The sequence below is a fragment of the Oncorhynchus clarkii genome, chromosome 1 (genome assembly GCF_045791955.1).
Source record: "Oncorhynchus clarkii lewisi isolate Uvic-CL-2024 chromosome 1, UVic_Ocla_1.0, whole genome shotgun sequence".
In the NCBI taxonomy this organism is placed as follows: Eukaryota; Metazoa; Chordata; class Actinopteri; order Salmoniformes; family Salmonidae; genus Oncorhynchus; species Oncorhynchus clarkii.
Window position 1 is genome coordinate 50,475,244 of NC_092147.1, and position 19,338 is coordinate 50,494,581.

At 42.8% G+C, this 19,338-nt stretch overlaps 1 protein-coding gene across 1 annotated transcript in view; it reads right to left on the minus strand.

The window, feature by feature from the left end:
- Nucleotides 1–13,120: 13,120 nt before the first annotated feature.
- Nucleotides 13,121–19,338, minus strand: part of LOC139408493 (PDZ domain-containing RING finger protein 4-like) — a 60,305-nt gene continuing 54,087 nt past the window's right edge. The window contains exons 6-7 of the mRNA XM_071152462.1: nucleotides 17,435–17,557; nucleotides 13,121–16,472 (exon numbers count right to left, since the gene is read on the minus strand). Of these exons, the coding sequence (XP_071008563.1) occupies nucleotides 14,916–16,472; nucleotides 17,435–17,557 (1,680 nt within the window). The 3' untranslated portion in view covers nucleotides 13,121–14,915. The remainder of the gene's footprint in view (nucleotides 16,473–17,434; nucleotides 17,558–19,338) is intronic.

Here is a 19,338-nt window from a genome sequence, read left to right on the forward strand (position 1 = left end):
TGATGTTTTCTCATAGTGTTGAATAAAAACTGTTGACTGTGCTAAATGAAATCCATGAACTCACACATAAAAACAGCAGCTCTTTGCTGTATTATTTGACAGTCTCGTACTGGTCATGGTTTTAAAAGTTCTGTGTCACGTTCTGACCTTAGTCCTTTTATTATGTCTTCGTTTTAGTATGGTGAGTTGGGTGGGTTTGTCTATGTTCGTTTGTCTATGATTTGGGATTGCTGTGTTTGTCCTGGTATGGTTCTCAATCAGAGGCAGCTGTCAATCGTTGTCCCCGATTGAGAATCATACTTAGGTAGCCTGGTTTCACTTTTGAGTTGTGGGTGTTTATTTTTTTCCGTTTCAGTGTTTGCACCATTCGGGACTGTTTCGGTTTTCATTTTTGATTCTCTTGTTCTTTTGTATTTTGTATTCATTAAATCATTCAATCATTATGGATACATACCACGCTGCATTTTGGTCCGATCCTTGCTACTCCTCGTCAGAAGAGGAGGACGAAAACCCTTACATTCTGAAAGCTCACGTAGGCTAGTATCAAACTTTGCTGTGGCCTAGGTCTTGGAAGCTGTAGGCACGGGGATTTGTGGCGTCCGATTGGCCAGCTCAGTAGCCGCACTAGATTTAGCCACAGATCTCCCGGTCTGGTCCGCAGGGTTTCTGAATAAAGTGCACCTACTGCTTAACACCAATCAAAAAAGGAGCGCAAGCCTTTTATCGCTGGCTTTCCTGCGGAAATGTTTTGTGATCGATTTGAAATACCTTGAAGATCGACCAGTCGATCGCGATCAATTGGTTGGTGACCACTGCTGCAAGCTGTATGAAGGTCATTACCAAACATCCAGGTTATGTGTCGAAACTCTTTAAATAGACATAGGCATTGCATGCTCCAGCATGGTTGGCACCATATAATATAAACAATCCTGATAAAAATGTCCCACCCTTGCAGAAAAGTTAACGATGGTGGCCAGTTCTGCCGTTTGAGTAAATTGATGCCATTGACGAGTGATGCCCTCATTAAAAAGTGCCATATAATCTTATGAGCAGCGGCATAAACAGCCGAACGTCCTATGTACCGCTCAGTTGGTGACGCATGGCACATGCAACGGCAATATTGGATTAAAGCATTCTGCTAAATGGCATATATTATTATATATTATCAAGGCCTGAAAGGGAACAGGCAGTTCATGTCTAATATAATGGGTGATATATTGCTCCCAATATAAGTTTTAGGACCCTGAAGTTGACCTGTGGGAAAAGGATGTGGTATTGTCTGCTTTGATGAAGCAGTTATTTGCATCTTTCTCCTGGCAAGCCCAGCATGGGATGAATGGCTATCAGTTGATTCAGGCCCCGGTCCGTTTCTTATTAAAAGAAGAAATATTAACCCACCCATTCTGCTTCCTCCCATCATTGAATGGAATCTAATTTACATGATGCCTGCCCTTTCCTTTTACAGGACCCCTTTGTATGTGGGTAAGCGGAGTGTATGTACGCATGAGAGAGATAGAGAGAAGGGGGATGAGAGGGAATATTGGAGAGGAGTGCCATTCGTACGCATGCTCCTGTGCAGAGTGCATAATTCCTTCTATAATAATAATAGGATGCGGCTCGAAGAAATGACAGTGGCAGACAAAGACAATCGGTGTCATGAAGTCTGTGACGGATGGCACCTCTCATTTGGGTTTTGTCTGCAGGCTATCTACACCAACATTAAGGTCTTCCATCTCGGAATATAGGTGTTTCTTAGGGGTTCTGAGCTAAATCATCTTTGTGAAGCTGAGACAGACCAGAAGATGGAAATAACACAACTTCGTTAAGGGTAATGCATGGACATGCATTTTTGCTCGAAGGATTTTAACGCGCCCCCCCCCCACCCCTCCCCTCCCGTCTCTCTGTCTCTCTCTCATATAACCAAGTCAATAGTTTGCTGTCAAGCAATGTCAAACATGACACGGAATAAGATAACCGTTGGTGGCAAACAAGCTGTATATATTAGACAAACAAGGTGAAACGAGGTCTAGGAGGAGTCACTAACACATGTAAGGGGTTGTTGTGATTGTTATGGATGGCATCTTTCAAATTGACTAACTTCTTGACGTTGAACCTGAGCACCCACTTTTTTTTAGAAGTTCTTGAAAAATACAATGTCACATTTTAAATGCTGCCTGGTAACTACTGCTGATTTGTCAGACGCTGTGTCTCTCCAGCGCTGTCTCTTGTGTGACAGCCGTTGAAAGATGTGATAAAAAAAGCTCAGCTTGATGCCATGGCAAGTCTGTCTTCTTGACATTTTGTTCTAGGCAGTGTGTTATCATGAAGTGGTAACTATAGATGGACGATGAATGTATTGGAGCTGGCTTGCACTTTGACATAATGTCTAAACATATGTGTTGTCTATAGTGTTTGTCTAAATGTTAAACTAAGAGGGATCACTAGCCTTATAAAAGCCAGACATTCTCTTAGCCTTCATTGTTTTTTTTTATTTTTTTTTTTAAATCTGTCTCTTCCTTCTTTCACTGATACGACTACCAGGCCTTTTGTTTTGACAGAATTATACATTTGACATACTGTCCCTACGTTCTGGGAACATGTACTCTCCATCTGGCTGATTGACATTGGCTAAATTATCAATATGGCTAGCCCACACAAAGCTCATATCAAGCCCACACCAGCCAAACATGAGCTCGCACTGCACGGGCTAGCACACAACATGCTTACATCAGCTAAACACAGGCTAGCCTACACCACTCCATCACAGGCTAGCCCACAGCAGCCCAACATGGGCTAGCTCACATCAAGCTCAGCACAGGCTAGCCCACACCAAGACCAGTTATGTCATAATGTACAGGCAAGGGGTCTTTTGAATATTTTCGGGCGTGGTTTGCAAATACCCCAATTCATGTTGCTAAGTAAAAAATAATACAAGATACAAATATCTGACACCATTCAAACCAATGAGGGTTCGAAACTTTAAAGCCAATTATCTTGAAATCATATTTTTTTTCCCGATATAACCTTAAGTTCACAAGTTGTTTTTGTGCAACCGTTACTGAGAGTGTCGTTCCAGTTTAATGTGGACATGTTTGCTGGGTAACTACACTGGGTGCTGGAGGCAAGCCTTCACTCACCTTCCTATAATGCCACCATACCAAAGCAAAGCAGCCCACCCACAGCTAATCCTCGAATGCCAGTAAACAGATAAACATCTGCCCTTTCCAGATGTTTCCTGTCTCTTCTCCCATCCCTCCATCTCTCTAGCTTTCCATCCTCCCATCCCTCTCAATATCAGATTGCTGTCCTGATAATGCTCACCCAAATGAAATCACTTGCACTTAGGCTAATGACAATAATCCTATTCTGTCCTTTTGTCATCGTAGGACAAATCCGCTTGCCTGCTTGGTGCTTGGATTGTAAATAATGCTATGTTGCTTCCATAAGCAGATTTCAATACTAACCCTTCATTCCAGAATATAATGTTCATAACTTTACATACTTTATGAGATTCCTTTGTTCTTTCTGTGTCTGTGTTCGTGTCCTTAGGTAGATTGGGAGTAGAGGGCACACCTGAGGAATACAGTGCTCAAGGGTATCATAGACAAGCTAATTATCTTTCTGCTGCATTAAACATACATCACCAAAAGCTGCAAAGCAACGCCGCAGATTATAGATTCGATTTTTACATTTTTGCATCTATGATATCCATTTCATTTGCATGTTTTGTCGAGACGCATACCTTCCAGTTTTAAATTGTGATGAGCACTCTATTTTTGACAAACAAACGTGAACACAACTTCTCATAACAGAGATGGGAATGTTTCCTAGGATGGCATCGGTGAGCAACAGATAACAAGAGTCTTGAGTTATCAAAGTTAGCGCTAATAACTTGTCTCACTCGCCTAGTTTTACTAACAAAGGAATCACATTTACCTGGAAAGTCACACGTACACGTCTACGTTGATGGAACGTCTGCTGGCAGTTATTGCAATCTGCGGGAGACAAACGTTATACCACGTGTGAAGCGTACGAAAATGCAGAAATGAGGACGATTGTTTTGACAGTGATGTATCGCCTGGGTGCAGACGTGGGCCTTAGTGTGGTTAGCTTTGTGGTGCATGCTACTCTCTGGGAGGGAGAGAGGGAGATTCTTAACTGCTCTACTTTTTTTGAATATAGATTCTACACCATTAGCGAGATACGAAGGAAGGACACAGAGTTATGGCGTGTGTTTGTGACAGTATCGTTCCACAAAAGGAGTCCCTTTTTATGTCCCTGATGTCTGAAGTAGAAATTGTGCGCAGCTGTGATTAGTGATTCATTTTAAGGAAGAAAACAACACTTGCCCTCGTTTTGAGGTCAACCCTGTTCTGTGGACTAAACTCTCATTTTAATGTGGTGAAACTATTCTTTTTTTAAATAATTGGGGTCAACTGAAGTTTATTTGTGGTACACAGTACAATTAAAATCTTACTTGCAAGTTCCCTGTCAACAATGCAACATAATACGATTAAATAAACATAATAATACAATTATAGCTCAATGGAATAAAAAAACAACAGCCTTGTTCTAGAAACAAATACTACAGTACCTGTATAGCTATTCTGTGTTGGGCCTTATATCCCTAGCCTGGTCGAACCAGACTGACCGCTGTGATCAACATTGTTTCATGGGGAGCACAGTATTCAGTCTGGTTTAACCAGGCAATTTTTTCACTGGCTTGATCGACCCTAATGGTCTGTAGGACCCTGTGAAACCAGTGGCTATGAATCATAAAAATGAACAGAGTCAGACTTCTGTCACCTAATAAAGAATAATGGCCATAAAATCTTCAAGGTCATCAGAGAACGAGTCCAGGCCTGGGTCCCAAATGGCACCCTCTTCCCCTATGTATTGCACTGCTTTCTCCACTGCTTCCATTTGGCCCTGGTCTGAAGTAGTGCACAACATAAGGAATAGGGTGCCATTTGGGGGCGCAGGCAGCCCATGTTCTGTAGTCACTGTGTTCAGTGGACTGGGTCGTCCTACTTTCCAGCTCTGCATTCTGTTCATCATTCTGTTGTTCAACCATCATCCTTGCACGTACAGGCTGTGCGGTACAGCTCACCTTGGTCTATTCACTTCAAGAAAACTAAGAGAGGGAGAGAGAAAGAGAAAAAAGACAAAAGAGGGATCGAAAGATAATAGTCAAAGAGCTCATCAGGGGAATTCAGTTCTCTTTTGGTCTAATACAAGACTTGAAAGGACTTGAAAGCAAAGGATGTGTGTGCATGACATAATAGAAGTGTGGTTGTGGGCATGAGTATCCCATGTTTATTGACTGAAAAGACAAAAACTGATAGTACATTGGTGCAGAGATATGAGGACCTACCTAGCCAAAACGGTGCTATTAAGGTGTCACGATACAACCACCGCTCCCTTTAGGATTGTGAGAATCCTTGAAGCAACGTTTAGTTTGGCGGTTATTGTGAGGAAATGCATTCTTTCCACTTGGGAGGTTATTGAAGTGACACTAACCACCTAAGGGCTACAGGTTGACATAACGATTATTTGAACCAAGTTCTCATTTTCACAGCTTTCGTCTCATCGGTAATTGCAAATTACTGTAACTTTGCTCTTTCACAGTTCATTTCTCTCTCAGGCAGAGAAATGACACCTTTTACATTGGACAAATGTACTGCTACTTTGGTCCGACCCTTTTAGTAGTGCACTAGATGTACAAAATAAACCAAATGAAGAGCCTGAGCGGTCTCAGCACAGGATGTGTACCAAGGTGACCGAGAGCACTCTTTAGTGAACTATAGTACCCTAGAAATGTCAGAACTCTCATCCCCTAGCGGTTTTTGGTATATCAAGAACCCAGGACACCTGGCTAGATTCTTCTTACATAGCACAGGTGGTTTGTGTCATCAGCTCAAAATCAACGCACCTGAAAAAGCAACAGCTTTAGAACACAGACGCACACACACACACACACACACACACACAAACAGACACAGACACACTGCTCTTGCTAGATTTCATTAGGAAGCATGAAAGAGGCAATTATGACCGTGCAAGTCTAGATCCAGTGTGATTGAAATGTTCCCACGTTAGCGGAGACTGCGTTCACGGTAAACACTGCATATGCCGGTTCAATCGGAAATTACCTTTCAATTTCTAGCGTGCAATCTGTAACGCTTCGGCGACACAGATCGTATAGACCCCTAAGCCTCCGTCCCAAATGGCACCCTATTCCCCATAGGGCTCTGGTCAAAAAGTAGTTCACTACACTCTTAGGAAAAAAAAGGGCTCCAAAAAGGTTCCGCTGAAGAACCCTTTAAGGTTTTAGATAGCACCTTTGTGTATGCAGGGAATAGAGTGCCATCTGGGACGCAGCCTAAAACAATTATAGACTAACCCACTATGACTAATGAAATGGAACTCACTCAGTTCACTCAGCACTGACTATGATACTGCCAACGATATAATGAGGAAGGGTAGACAGTGTTTACACTGTGCAATACATGTAAAAACCAACCCTATGTGAACACAGGGTATCAGTGTCACTGACAGACATCATTTATTAATTCCAGTGTTCAGTGAGGCAGATGCAGGCGGAATGAGATGGCTTGTTCTTATTGGACATGGACTGTGTCCCAAATGGCACCCTGTTCCTAGGGCCCACGGGGCTCTGATCAAAAGTAGTGCACTTATGTAAGGGATAGAGGGCCATTTGGGATGCGCTCGTGGAACTCTGACCTGGATCTCATGAATAAGGAAATAAGCAAACTTTACAAGAGTGTCAGTGAAATGAGTATCGGAGACAAATACAGAGAGAGCAAAGAGGTACGTACGTGTACAACCTGGCCACCAAGCATGTCGATTATTTGATTTCCGCTGTGAGGATAACAGTGTGTTTATATTGCACAGATTCTCAGGATTAAATTGCATCAGTATGCAGGCACTTATATTTGCCGTCTTCATCAATACATGTCATGAGTAGGGTACACTAATGTCCAGCAACTTAACGCCCCAAGCTTTGACTAGTATTCTGTAATAATGTAAATGGGGATGAAACACTGGACCTTTTGCTGGTACTTCATTGGTCTCACATCCTTTGAACACTCGAGACGCATTAATACAATTGACATTTGGTAAGGTAACTAAGTATTGTAATTAAAATCCTAATTAAATAATACATGGGCGATATTGTTACCACTGCACTTTGGAATGGAGGTTCAACACATTTAAAAAAATTTAATGTAATTACGACCTTAATTACATTCTAAAATATTGACATGTTTCTCCCTAATTGGAGTCTTAACGCTTTCGTTCGTTCAGGGTGAAATCAAAACAACAAATGCCACACATGAAGCAATGGGAGCAAAATGGTTTGTTTTTCTATCAATAAGAAGCTGAATGGATTACAAAAAAAGGACAACAGCATTCTACCAATAATAAATCATAAGAACAACAGCCAACAGAACAATTATTTCTGAAACAGTTTGTGTATTTAAGAAGTTGTGATAGTTTTCTTGGCGGGATCCCAGACCATCACATTGGAAATAGACAAAAAACCAATGCCCAGAGAACTGTGGCTGAACTTCTTGAATGACCTTAATGCAACACACTGGCTAGTGTATAGTAGTTGTTCAATACTCAGCATTGACAACTGTTACAGTCAGTGAAGGCTGCTGAGGGGGAAATGGCTCACAATGATGACTGTAACGAAGTAAATGGAATGGCAGCAAACACACGGAAATCATGTTTGATACCGATCCACCAATTCTGCTCCAGCCACTACCAACGAGCCCATCCTCCCCAATTAAGGTGCCAACAACCTCCTGTGGTCACAGTGTGTGTACAGCTGGATAGTGTGTGTACATGAGGTAAGCAAAATAGGTAATATAGGACATGGGATACATTTCTATACCAGCTTTAACATGATCATCTTAAGGAAGGTCGGTGAGATGGGTGTTGCTGTTTGTTGTCCAACAACTGAAACAGTCGAGTTCTTGACCGTTGGATGTACCCCATCTCTGCTCACGCTGAGAGACTTTCCAGATGCCATAAAAGACCGCCCATATTCTACTGCATAATACGATTAATGTTGCTGCTGCGATTAATATAAACCATCCTACTGCTGTGATTTAAATACAGTAGAATTAGACCTCTTTATTATACAAGACTTCACATATTCCATATCCTCTATCGAGCAATTGACACACAATGGTGTGCCGGTTGCTTGATTAAGACTGCTATTTGTAGCAGCTGGCTCAGCAAAACGGCTCTATAGCCCATCATACACAGCCTCTATGGCAGGTGTCTCCAACCCTGTTCCTGGAGAGCTACCTCCCTGTAGGTTTTCACTCCAACCATAATCTACCACACCTGATTCTAATAATTAGCTGGGTGATAAAATGAACCAGATTAATCACAACTGTGGTTGGAGCGAAAAGGGTAGCTCTTCAGGAACGTTGCTGGAGACCACTGCTCTATAGGCGCCACTACCACGGTACATCTGGCACAGTAGAATTCCCATTACCATGATGCTACAGCTGTGATATCACAGCTCAAACCGGCCATAATTTTTCCAAAGTGACATCAATAGGCGCATCATCTGCGGCAAAATTACCAGTTGGTTACATGCCTCATTCATCCCAGTATAGTCTTACCCGGAGTGAAGCCGCATGAAGCAGACCTGGAAATCCTTCAAACACTTTGAGCGTTTGCTAAAGCCCGCCTAGAGTGCCAGATGGGTGGGGTTTGCAGTTTGACACTTTCTATTGGCCAATCAAGCACAGATAAAGTATTTGAAATGATTACAAACATTAACAAGAAGACATTACAGGCAATTAAAATACCTTTTATTTATTTTGATATTTTATTGAAGGTGAATTGCATTTTTGCCTGAGAAATGTGAGTTGGTACGGAATTCCATTCAGTGATGACTCTGTATGAAACTGTATATTTGAGGAGATTTGTCCTTAGCCTGGGGATTATCAGATGCCCTGAACTTGCGTGTCTGTGTTTTTTTTTAAAACGCAGGTATGCCTGGGAAACACTACAGAGCAAATGATCTATCCCCCTCAAACTCAACCCTGACCTCAAAAGACAGTTCCACTGCATTTTACATTGTTCTTATCTAATCAGGGACTGATTTAGACCTTCTACCTGATGAACCATCAGGTAGAACCGAAAACCAGCAGGCTCCGGACCTGGTAGGGGTAAGAGTTGAATACCTCTTGTCTCACATGTCAGCATCTGCATCAACATCTGGAAATCCAAGTCTTTCTCCATAGGATAATGAGGGGGAATTTGTAGTTTTTTTTCTCTTCAGGTAACCCTAAAGGTTATCAGCAATCATTCATAATAGATCCAGGAGGCTGTGTGCCAAGTAGGGGCGGATTGGCCGTCTGGCATATCTGGCAGATTCCAGATGGGCTGGACAATTTTTCAGGTGAGCGGGCTGGTCAAAATTGAAAAAAAAAAAATGATATTGTTTATTTGGCCTGTTCTTTTGAATATTTTTTTTTGTAGCCTAGGCTACGTTGACATAATCTATCAGCTTTCTCTATTGGGCCTTTGCAGTGGGAACAGCCCCCCCTACTCCGATGGGCTGGCCCGGATAAGTTCAAAGTCAAACCTGCCATCAGTGAGCCAGCCTATATTCCTACTGAAGTTGCCAAAATGACCAGTAAAAAATGAAAATGACCTATCAGCACTTATTTGCTACAAAATCCATTAGCTAAATGTAAAGCCTATTGAACTCATTAGAATTCATTACTTTGCACAAGTTTCAAATACAACATGAAAATATTAACATAGAACTCAGGACTTCATTATCTACAAAGCAGTGTGGCTGGGGCCCCGGTGTGGTACAGCTGTAGTGGGCCGGTCTGGCTGAAATACCAGAGCTTCATTTCATTCCCTAGTCCGTGTGTGCGTATGTATTATAGCTGAGGAGATGGCAGTGAGGCAGTGTCGATGGTGCTGCTATCTGTTTGACATTTGAACCGCTGGATGGGCTCTGACAAATGCCAGTGCTGTCACTAGACTCAAGTTTTAATTACACCTGAATCTTCGAGCGTCCCAAAGGGCACCCATATTCCCTTTATAGTGCACTACTTTTGACCAGAGCTTTGGTCAATAGAAGTGCACTTTATAGGGAATATGGTGCCATTTAGAACGCACTTGGGTCTTTCAGGGGGCTTCTTCGCCCATGAAGTTAATTAGCAGGTTTCCAAAGGGCTTGCCTAGCGCTGTGTGTGTGTCTAGAGCTCGATTTCGGCGGCCCTCGCCAGTTGGTGCAACCCACGCAGCTATTCAGTGGTGTTTCGATGGCATTTTAATGGTCTCTATCTGTATAGACAATGTGAATTAACAAATGAGAGATGGGGAATGGGAAATGGGCCTTAGGGTTGGTGCGAGGGAGTGTAAATTTCAATCCAAGGTCTGGAGCTTAACGTTCAGTCATTGTGTAAATGGTTTTTGTGTGTGTGCCCGGACGGACCGGTGTGGGTTGGAATGGCCGGTATTCATTACGAGGGAGGACAGACTTCATCTCAAAGTCACCCTGAATGTGATGGTGTGATGTGCTCTCAGCTCAGCATCATACTGTGGCTAGTGGACTACTTAAAATGAAGCAATGTATCGGGCATTATAATGCTTGTCCTATGTCCACCGTCACTTTATCTTGAAGCATTGCCTATTACTATAGTAAACATGCCATGTTTACAAAAAATGTTTAAGAGAAGAACATGCACTGAATATTTCTGTATGGATAGCGTTGTCCTTTTGATTGTCAATCACCTGGAAAGATAAACATCTAGCCTATTAGAATTGCGGTCGCATGCCGACAATTAGTTTGGGCATGCAGAACCTGTTGTTGTACTTGGCCCAGTATATAGTTCTTTATGTCAATAATGTTTTTGTTATCGATCAGAGGTTACAACTACAATGTGATCAAGTGTATTAATGAAAATGTGTACGCTAATCAAAATAAATGTACATGCTTACCTTGTTATTTCCTCGTTGATCGAAGAGGGTTTTGTTCATTTCCTGATTAGGGTTTTATGGTCAAGACAGAGGGGGCGTTCCAAAGCGCCTGGGTTAATCAGTAGTATGGGTATAGCTAAAGTTGATCATTTCCGGGGGGGGGGGGGGGGGGGAGTTCATGTTGGAAGCCTTATGTCTATTTGCATGGTAAGCATGGTAAGCACATTTATCGATATGTGTGGTCATTGTAATGGAGGTATGTTGACGAGCTGAAGACTGGAAGACTGGAATTCCAACTGGTTTAATGATACTTGTTCATTATAGACACGTCTTCTTCCTATTGGTTAATTGCATTCATAATGAAAAGCCTGTGAATTCTTTGTTTCACGTTACTTATTCTTGTGTTCTACCTGTGTAGGCCTACTTCAACTTCACTCTGGTCAGGTAAAACGCCAGCAAGGTCCTGTGCTGATTAAAGTACCTTCAGCCAGGTTATACTGATGCATATACCTCTGTGTTTGCGTTTTAAATACTCTTGATAGCCTGCGCTTCAAGGAAGGTGGTTAAACCTCGAACTGCCTAGTGCTTTTCCTCCGCACTTCCATCACATATACTGTTGGATGTTTGAAACCCTATACTTTTAACAGTCATTTCACACATAATTGGCTTCCAAGCACCGTGATGTGTTGTGAATAAAGAACCAGACTGAAGGACACAGTCAAATCATTACTGCAAACGTTCCATAAAGGAAGGAAAAAAAAAAGTTTTATTCTCATGGCATTTTTCAATGATCACAATTATACCACAAGTTTACCTGGCTACCAGTGTGCCAACGACATATTACTCCTCCACACTCCTCCACGTGCGTCAAAGAGAAGGTCGAGGACATGTGATAGGTGTCCTCCGTCACTTTACCAAGAGCCTTGCGTAATTGCCATAAAGGACCAGACAATGTTTTTGCAAAGCTGTCTATGAGAAGCACATTTATTTATTGAATATTCACGTGGATCATATTTTGCTTGCTGATCACCTGGAAAGAGAAACACGTCGCCTGTTATAGGGTTGACCGGCACTTATTGCCGTCTTTTTGTTGTTGTTGTACGAACGCAATGTTTATTAATCGGTCATCTTCTTGGTTCAAGTCTTCCGGTATTAGTGAGGCGTGTTGAGAAAGTGTCAACAGGAAGACATGTGTATGTCCAGGACAAGTGGCACTAATGAAGAAAGTAATGGAAGGAGGGAAGAGAAACGGAGTGTCGGGGTAAATGTCCGTAGAGAAATAAGGGGAGAGTTTAGACTTCTATACTTGTGAGTAAATGAAACTTCTTTCCTCTAGACAGTCATTTAACTTCAGGGGAGACTTATGTCTTTATTGTACCAATATGGATAGCTCAGTCTCTAAAAACGAGAGAGGGTTTCAATTAACTGCAAAACCCATGAGTATAAAGCAAGTCTTGAGGCGAGTATGCGTGACACTTCAATTTCAACCATAGACGACAAACGGTTCATATCGAAAGATAATTTGAGGAATGGTTGGAGTATCCCAATGCGTTCCCCTTATACTTCATGACAGGCCATTGAAATGATTTAGTGGTTGATATATTTTAATGAACTCAGAGCCATCCGAGTGGAAGGTGATATTTTTAATTGTTAATATTAAACAAAAGGAGAGATCTATTTCAGAGGGAGACATTTGAGGTGTAAATGAGTCCAATGAACAAGCCCGTTCTTTTCCAAAAACAATTTGTCAGACTGTTCTCATGTGAAATAATCTCTTGACAATGACTTCCCCAAGAAATGCAAGACGCATGAAGATACTCTATTTTCATTATAAACTGTGAGTAATCTCAGTAAAACTGCACGAGATAATGATGCTTGAAGATTCACAACTTAATTTATGAATGTGACATAACGTTTTCTATTTGAGTTAACCAAGAAAACTAAAAGCAATTTTAAAGTCTAAAGTCTGGATTTTCTGCTTGTTAGAGCTCAATCACATATACTGTTGCTGTTTGAAACCCTATACTTTAACAGTCATTTCACACATAATTGGCTTCCACGCACTGTGATGTGTTGTGCATAAAGAACCAGACTGAAGGACAGTCAAAGCATTACTGCAAACGTTCCATAAAGAAAGAAAAAAAACTATCATTTATTCTCATGTCATTTTTCAATGATCACAATTATACCACACGTTTACCTGGCTACCAGTGTGCCAACTACATATTACTTGAAATAAGACCATTGACATTGACTTGAAACAAATACAGGAGTTGGTTTCAAAGTTCACATTTACAATATTTAAACTGAAAATGAGCTGTTTGAAACAAGTATGTATTCTACTGTACACAGAACCAGACTGAAAAGTATGTATTCTACTGTACACAGAACCAGACTGAAAAGTATGTATTCTACTGTACACAGAACCAGACTGAAAAGTATGCAGTTATACATATGCAAAACCTGATTTCACAATTGGAAAATGTACTGCCAAGTTATGAGTCCTGCTCACTGGCAATCATCCAATCCATAACTAGTAAGTACAAGCATACGGAGTGTTGTGTGGGCTCTGAAATGAGCTGGCATTGTTAAAAACATCAAGTGAAGCCTGAGCTTCAAGTTTGAACCATTTTGAGCTGCAACAGAGAACCATAGACAGCTCATAACGAATTTCTTGCCACAACAAAGTTACATGAATCTAATTGGCAACTGTTTAAGGCTTTGTTGAGAAACATTAACATTATACAATACCTACTGTGTGGAAAATAAAGGATTATGTAAACATAAATATGCAAAATCTTATGAAAGAGGGTTTACCAGTATTGCATTGGAAGAACTCCTGATGCACTGCAGAGTAATTGTTGGCTGCAACATATCACAGCTAGTCTTCATAGCCTCTTGGAATAAAATAATCCTTTGCAATTAAAATGATTGCAAAGGAAATTGCAAATGGTCCTTTGTTTTGGAATGGGGATACATTCTTGGCTTTAAAAGCTTAGATGATCCATACTGTAAACGGTATAGGTCAGGTAGTTCAGTCCTTAGCTAATGTATCTATCTGTCTATCTCAACATGGGTTCCCTTAGAAAATGCAGGTAGAAGCTGTATGCATTCAGTCCAAGTTATCGTTATCAAATGCCAACTTAACCGTCTTGTTTTGAAGGAATGTAATCATTATAATTGGTAAATCAGTGGTTGTAGTTGAAGTCGTATGGGCTCGTGTGGAATTGGCCGAAAGTTCTGAATGTATCTGTGACATTTGTAGAAAGTCCTGAACGATAAATCTAATGGCTGGTTCATCAAATCTAGACCGGCAAGAAGTAGGATGACAATACATTTCCGTGTACTGTACATTCAATTCAACTCCCCCTGAGGGAGTCCAAGTCTCCTGATCTGCGTGGGTTGGAATCACTGCATAACAGAACAGAAATATGAAAATAATTTAACATTTTCACAGGATGAACTAAGAAAACGATCAACTAAGAAAGATAATTGCACAGTAATCTCATACAAAAGTGCTTCTGGATCTGGAAGAGGGTGACATCATGAAAAACATGAAGAAAAATATAAACAAAATTGACATTGGTTAAAATTCTTTACAAAATGCTATTTTTTCGGGTAACAAAGTTGTGAAAATATTACTATCGTCCTCATAAAAATGCCACATTGAACGAGGCAAGTATATTATACCACATGGGGTACTGTAGCTAGATCAGTATTTCTCAACCTCTGGTCTAAGGGCCAGGAACAGTCCCTGGGATGTTGCCGACCGGTCCCTAAGATGTTTAATAGCTGAAACTCATTTTTTAGTCAGTTCTCATGTTAGTCCCTATTAAAATAAGCTGCCTTCCAAGAAGGTAAGAACCATAGCTTGCTGGCCCCTGGTATGAATAAGGTTGAGAAACACTGCTGTAGATTGTGTTTGTTGTATATTATACAGTGGTGACCGACAGGAAGGCGTTATGTACTTTGGCCCTGGGGTCATCAGGGGCCTTGGCCCCGTGAGTCATCAGTTCCTGAATGGTCATCCAGTTGTCCAGGATCTTCTTGTTGCGCTTCTTCATCATCTTCCTGTGGCTCAGTTCGATGATGCTGACCTCCTTGCGTCCTTCGCTGCTGCTCTGAGGACTCTCCCTCAGGCTTTCCAGCCTGCTCCGCTGCATGAACTCTCGTCTCCTCCGCTGTTCTTTAGCCCTGACCAGATGCTGCTTCCTCTCCTCCTTACTCCAGTACCGCCCCATCTTCATCTCAGACATAGCGTCGTCGTCCGTGGTCATCCCGCCGCTGCGCTCCTCCTTGATCTTGAGGGCGCGTTCCCGCAGGATCTTATCCCTGATGGGTCTCTTTGTGATGTAGCGCGTGCCATCGGAACGGATCTTGACCTTCCACTCCATCTTGGGCTCGCTGGTGGGGATCAACTGGGGCTCCTTGACCACGCTGAGCAGGCTGAGCTGGCTCTGAGCGTACTCCACGGCCGAGCGCTGCTGGATCAGCTGCATGTAGCTCTGGTAGTGTGCCGGGATGTTGGTGTTGGGCTGCCTATGCTGGGAGCTACGGGACGGGGAGAGGTAAGGGATCTGGGAAGCCCTGGGAGGATGCTGAGGCTTCACCTTCCCGCTCCCGCTCCTTTCATCGTCTGCCGGGGCAGTCTGGTCCGACTCGAAGCGGTTGGGGCTGTGGTCGGGGCTACTGGCCTTGCCTGGGATGGGGGTTCGGTGGAGCGACCGTTGTGTTGGGCTGGGACTAGGACTGGGGCTGGCTGTGGCATGAAGGCTTGCCAGGCTGCTGCGGAGGTTCCTCTGGTTGGTGATGGTGACCATCCTCCTCTGGAGGGAGTGCTCGGGGGATCGGTCCATGGCCAGCGGCGTGCTGCGCGAGCTCTCTGCCGTGTTGTAGGCGCTCGAGCTGTCCTTGTCTGACTTCTCCGGTTTCTCTTGGCGCTTGTTGATGTCAGCCAGCTTGCCCCTGCTGGGCGAGTCCCTGCTGCCTCGGAGGAAGCTTTGGTCCTTGGGCATGGGGTGGCCGGTTATGGTTGACACCTGCTGCACCTGGTCTCTCTGGGTCCCCCCCGGTCCCTTGCGGAGCTTGTGGGCCTGCATGATGTTCTGGCACTCAAGCTCAATACTGCAGAGCTCCTCGTTGAGCATGCGGAGCTCATGCTGCACGCCGCCAGCCGGCTCTCCCAGACTACACTCGATGGTGCTGTGTCTGCTGTAGAACAGGTCGTACTCCCCGCTGTTACGGATCTGACACTTCAGCTCCAGGAGCTGCTGGAAGCGGTCACCCTCCTCCACCTCCAACTCCTCTTCCTCCTCTTCTTCGTCCAGACGATGATGCCCAGTGTCCTGTCTATCCCTCAGGCACTGGGACAGTCGTCTCTGGATGTGGGTTAGAAGGGCATTGTGGTCAGACATCCCCAGCTCACTGTCCATGTCCTGAGTTAGGGAGGAACAGGTGGCAGTGATGTCATCCTCTTGTGTTCCTCTGGGCTGAAAGAAAAATGAATATCACATGTTTTTCAGTAGAAAAAGCTAAAAGACGTCTACATCAGGGCTATTCAACTCTTACCCTATGGCCTACGAGGTCCGAAGCCTGCTGGTTTTCTGTTCTATCTGATAATTAATTGCACACACCTGGTGTGCCAGGTCTAAATTGGTCCTTGATTAGATTTAAAAAAGCAGTGAAACTAACTTCGAGGTCCAGAGTTGACTGCAGGAAAACTATCTGTCAACAGTGTGATCAAATTAACATACTACTGTATCTGTAAACAAATATCTGTAAAATAAAAACAACTTGAAGTGCATAGGTCTCTTGTGTACAACTTTGTGGAAACTGGGAATTTTAGAACAAAGGAAATGATATTCATAACTATTTGAAATTTCTGAAATTTCTAAAGACTGAAATAGTTTTGAAAAAGTCAGTGCTTTGGGTTCTCCACTGGGATTCCCTCCATTCTTGTGGAGTTCTGTACCACTACTCTGCTACGCTGGGAATTGTCGTTTCTTCCCCATGCTTTACAGTCTTTTGAACTTCCCTATCTTCCCATTTACATATTTGCTAATCTCAAAACAAAACCTAAGATTTTAAATTGTGGTCCCCAATCTTTGGGGTTCAAAATGCTCCTCACCCTCTTCCATATTAATAAAGCTTTCAAACTATATTATTAGATATTGCCATAAGATTTGAAAGAACCTCAATACACAGTTTGGTATAATCTCATCCGCTCCACCTAACGTTACTGATTATTTCAAGCTACAACAGCCTTTCTCTTATAACCAGTAATCACTGTCATTCAGTCAAGTCTTTACATAGTCATGCCTTAAGTATACACTCTGAGATTGTTGGTTTCCATGGTCTACTCTTTGGTTTGACCCTAGGGTTGTGGGACCGTACTTGTTCCTCAGGTAAAAGCTCTGTATACAAAATGAGAGAATAAACACGTGGGTCTCACCTGCTCCTGTTCCTCCTGTAGTGCCTCCAGCTCCATCTCTTCTCTCTGCTGCTCCTCCAACATCTCCATCTTCAACTGCTCCAGGAACTCACTGTGTTCATCATCCAACCACGCCTCCTCTAGCTAGAGATAGAAAGGGAGAGTGAAATAAAGATGGAGAGAAAAGAGAGAGAAGGATTAAAACCAGAATATGAGAAACCCTGGCTTACACCAACTGGCCATTCGAGATCCACAATAAGACACAAGTCATGGAGTTTTTGTGTTGCAATAGCTGAAAGCATTATAAAACTGTTGATAGATCATTAACAATGTCCCCATCAAATATCCCTGCTTGACCACACATATAGATGAAGTCAATATATTTCAATGAACAGAGGATCTTGACCTCTGATCTGGTTCCTCAATGTCATTCATCAGCACTTTGTCTGCTTGACTCAAACCAAATGGGATCCATATCACATCCAAGACTTTAGATGTATTATGAGAGGCGTATTTAATTACCAAAAGGGGAAGGTAGAGTCCATTATGGCTCATTGCTCATCTGCCGTACTCAGTGGCTCATACTCATAAGTACTCATAAGGGCTGTTATTGTGACCGAATTATCGCCACACCGGCAGTCACGAGCTATGTGACCATTGAGTCACGGTAACTAGGCTTTTCCAGAACTGCGCTCTGATGCCGCTGATGGTCATTAGTAGCCTATCAAACTTGCTAACGGCCAGTCGCTAATGGCCTGATACTCAGCGCTCCATTGTCCCTCTAATCATTCTGACATCCCCAGTTGGTGAAGGTAGGCAACATTACTTCCTCCACACTGATCCTCAACATGAAGGCCCCACAAGGTTGCGTCCTCAGTCCCCTCCTGTACTCTCTGTATACCTCCCACAGTTCCAACTCCATCATCAAGTTCTCTGATGACACGATAGTAGTAGGCGTGATTACCAACAACGAGATGGCCTACAAAGAGGAGGTAGGCACTGGAGACGGTAAAAAAACGTTCAAGTTCCTCGGCGTACACATCTCCAAGGAGCTGAAATGGGCAAACGACACAGACAACATGGTGAAGAAGTAACGACAGCGACTCTTCAACCTCAGGAGGCTGAAGAAATTAGGCCTGTCTCTGAGGACCTCACAGTGCTCTACAGGAGCACCATCGAGAACACACTGTCAGGCTGAATCAAAGCCTGGTGCGGCAACTCCACCACCGCTGACCGCAAGGCTCTACAGAGGGTGGTACGCTCGGCCGAACGCACCATTGGGAGCACACTGCCTGCCCTCCAGGATACATACAGCACCAGGTGTCGCAGGAAGGCCAAGAAGATCATCAAGGACCTCAACCTCATTTTGTTACTTTACAGCCTTATTCTAAAATGGATTCAATTGTTGTTTCCCCTCATCAATCTACACACAATATCCCATAATGTCAAAGCAAAAACAGATTTTTTAAATTTTGGAGCTGGTTTTCATCAAGGATCTTTCTGTAATTTGCTCCATTCATCTTTCATCTTTTCTGGAATTTTCCAAGCTGTTTAAAGGCACAGTCAACTTAGTGTATGTAAACTTCTGACCCACTGGAATTGTGATACAGTGAATCACAATTCCAGTGGGTCAGAAATTTACATACACTAAGCTTGGAAAATTCCAGAAAATGATGTCATGGCTTTAGAAGCTTCTGATAGGCTAATTGACATTATTTGAATTAATTTGAGGTGTACCTGTGGATGTATTTCAAGTCCTACCTTCAAACTCAGTGCCTCTTTGCTTGACATTATGGGAAAATCAAAATAAATCAGCCAAGACCTCAGAAAAAAAATTGGAGACCTCCACAAATCTGGTTCATCCTTGGGAGCAATTTCCAAAAGCCTGAAGGTACCACGTTCATCAGTACAAACAATAGTACACG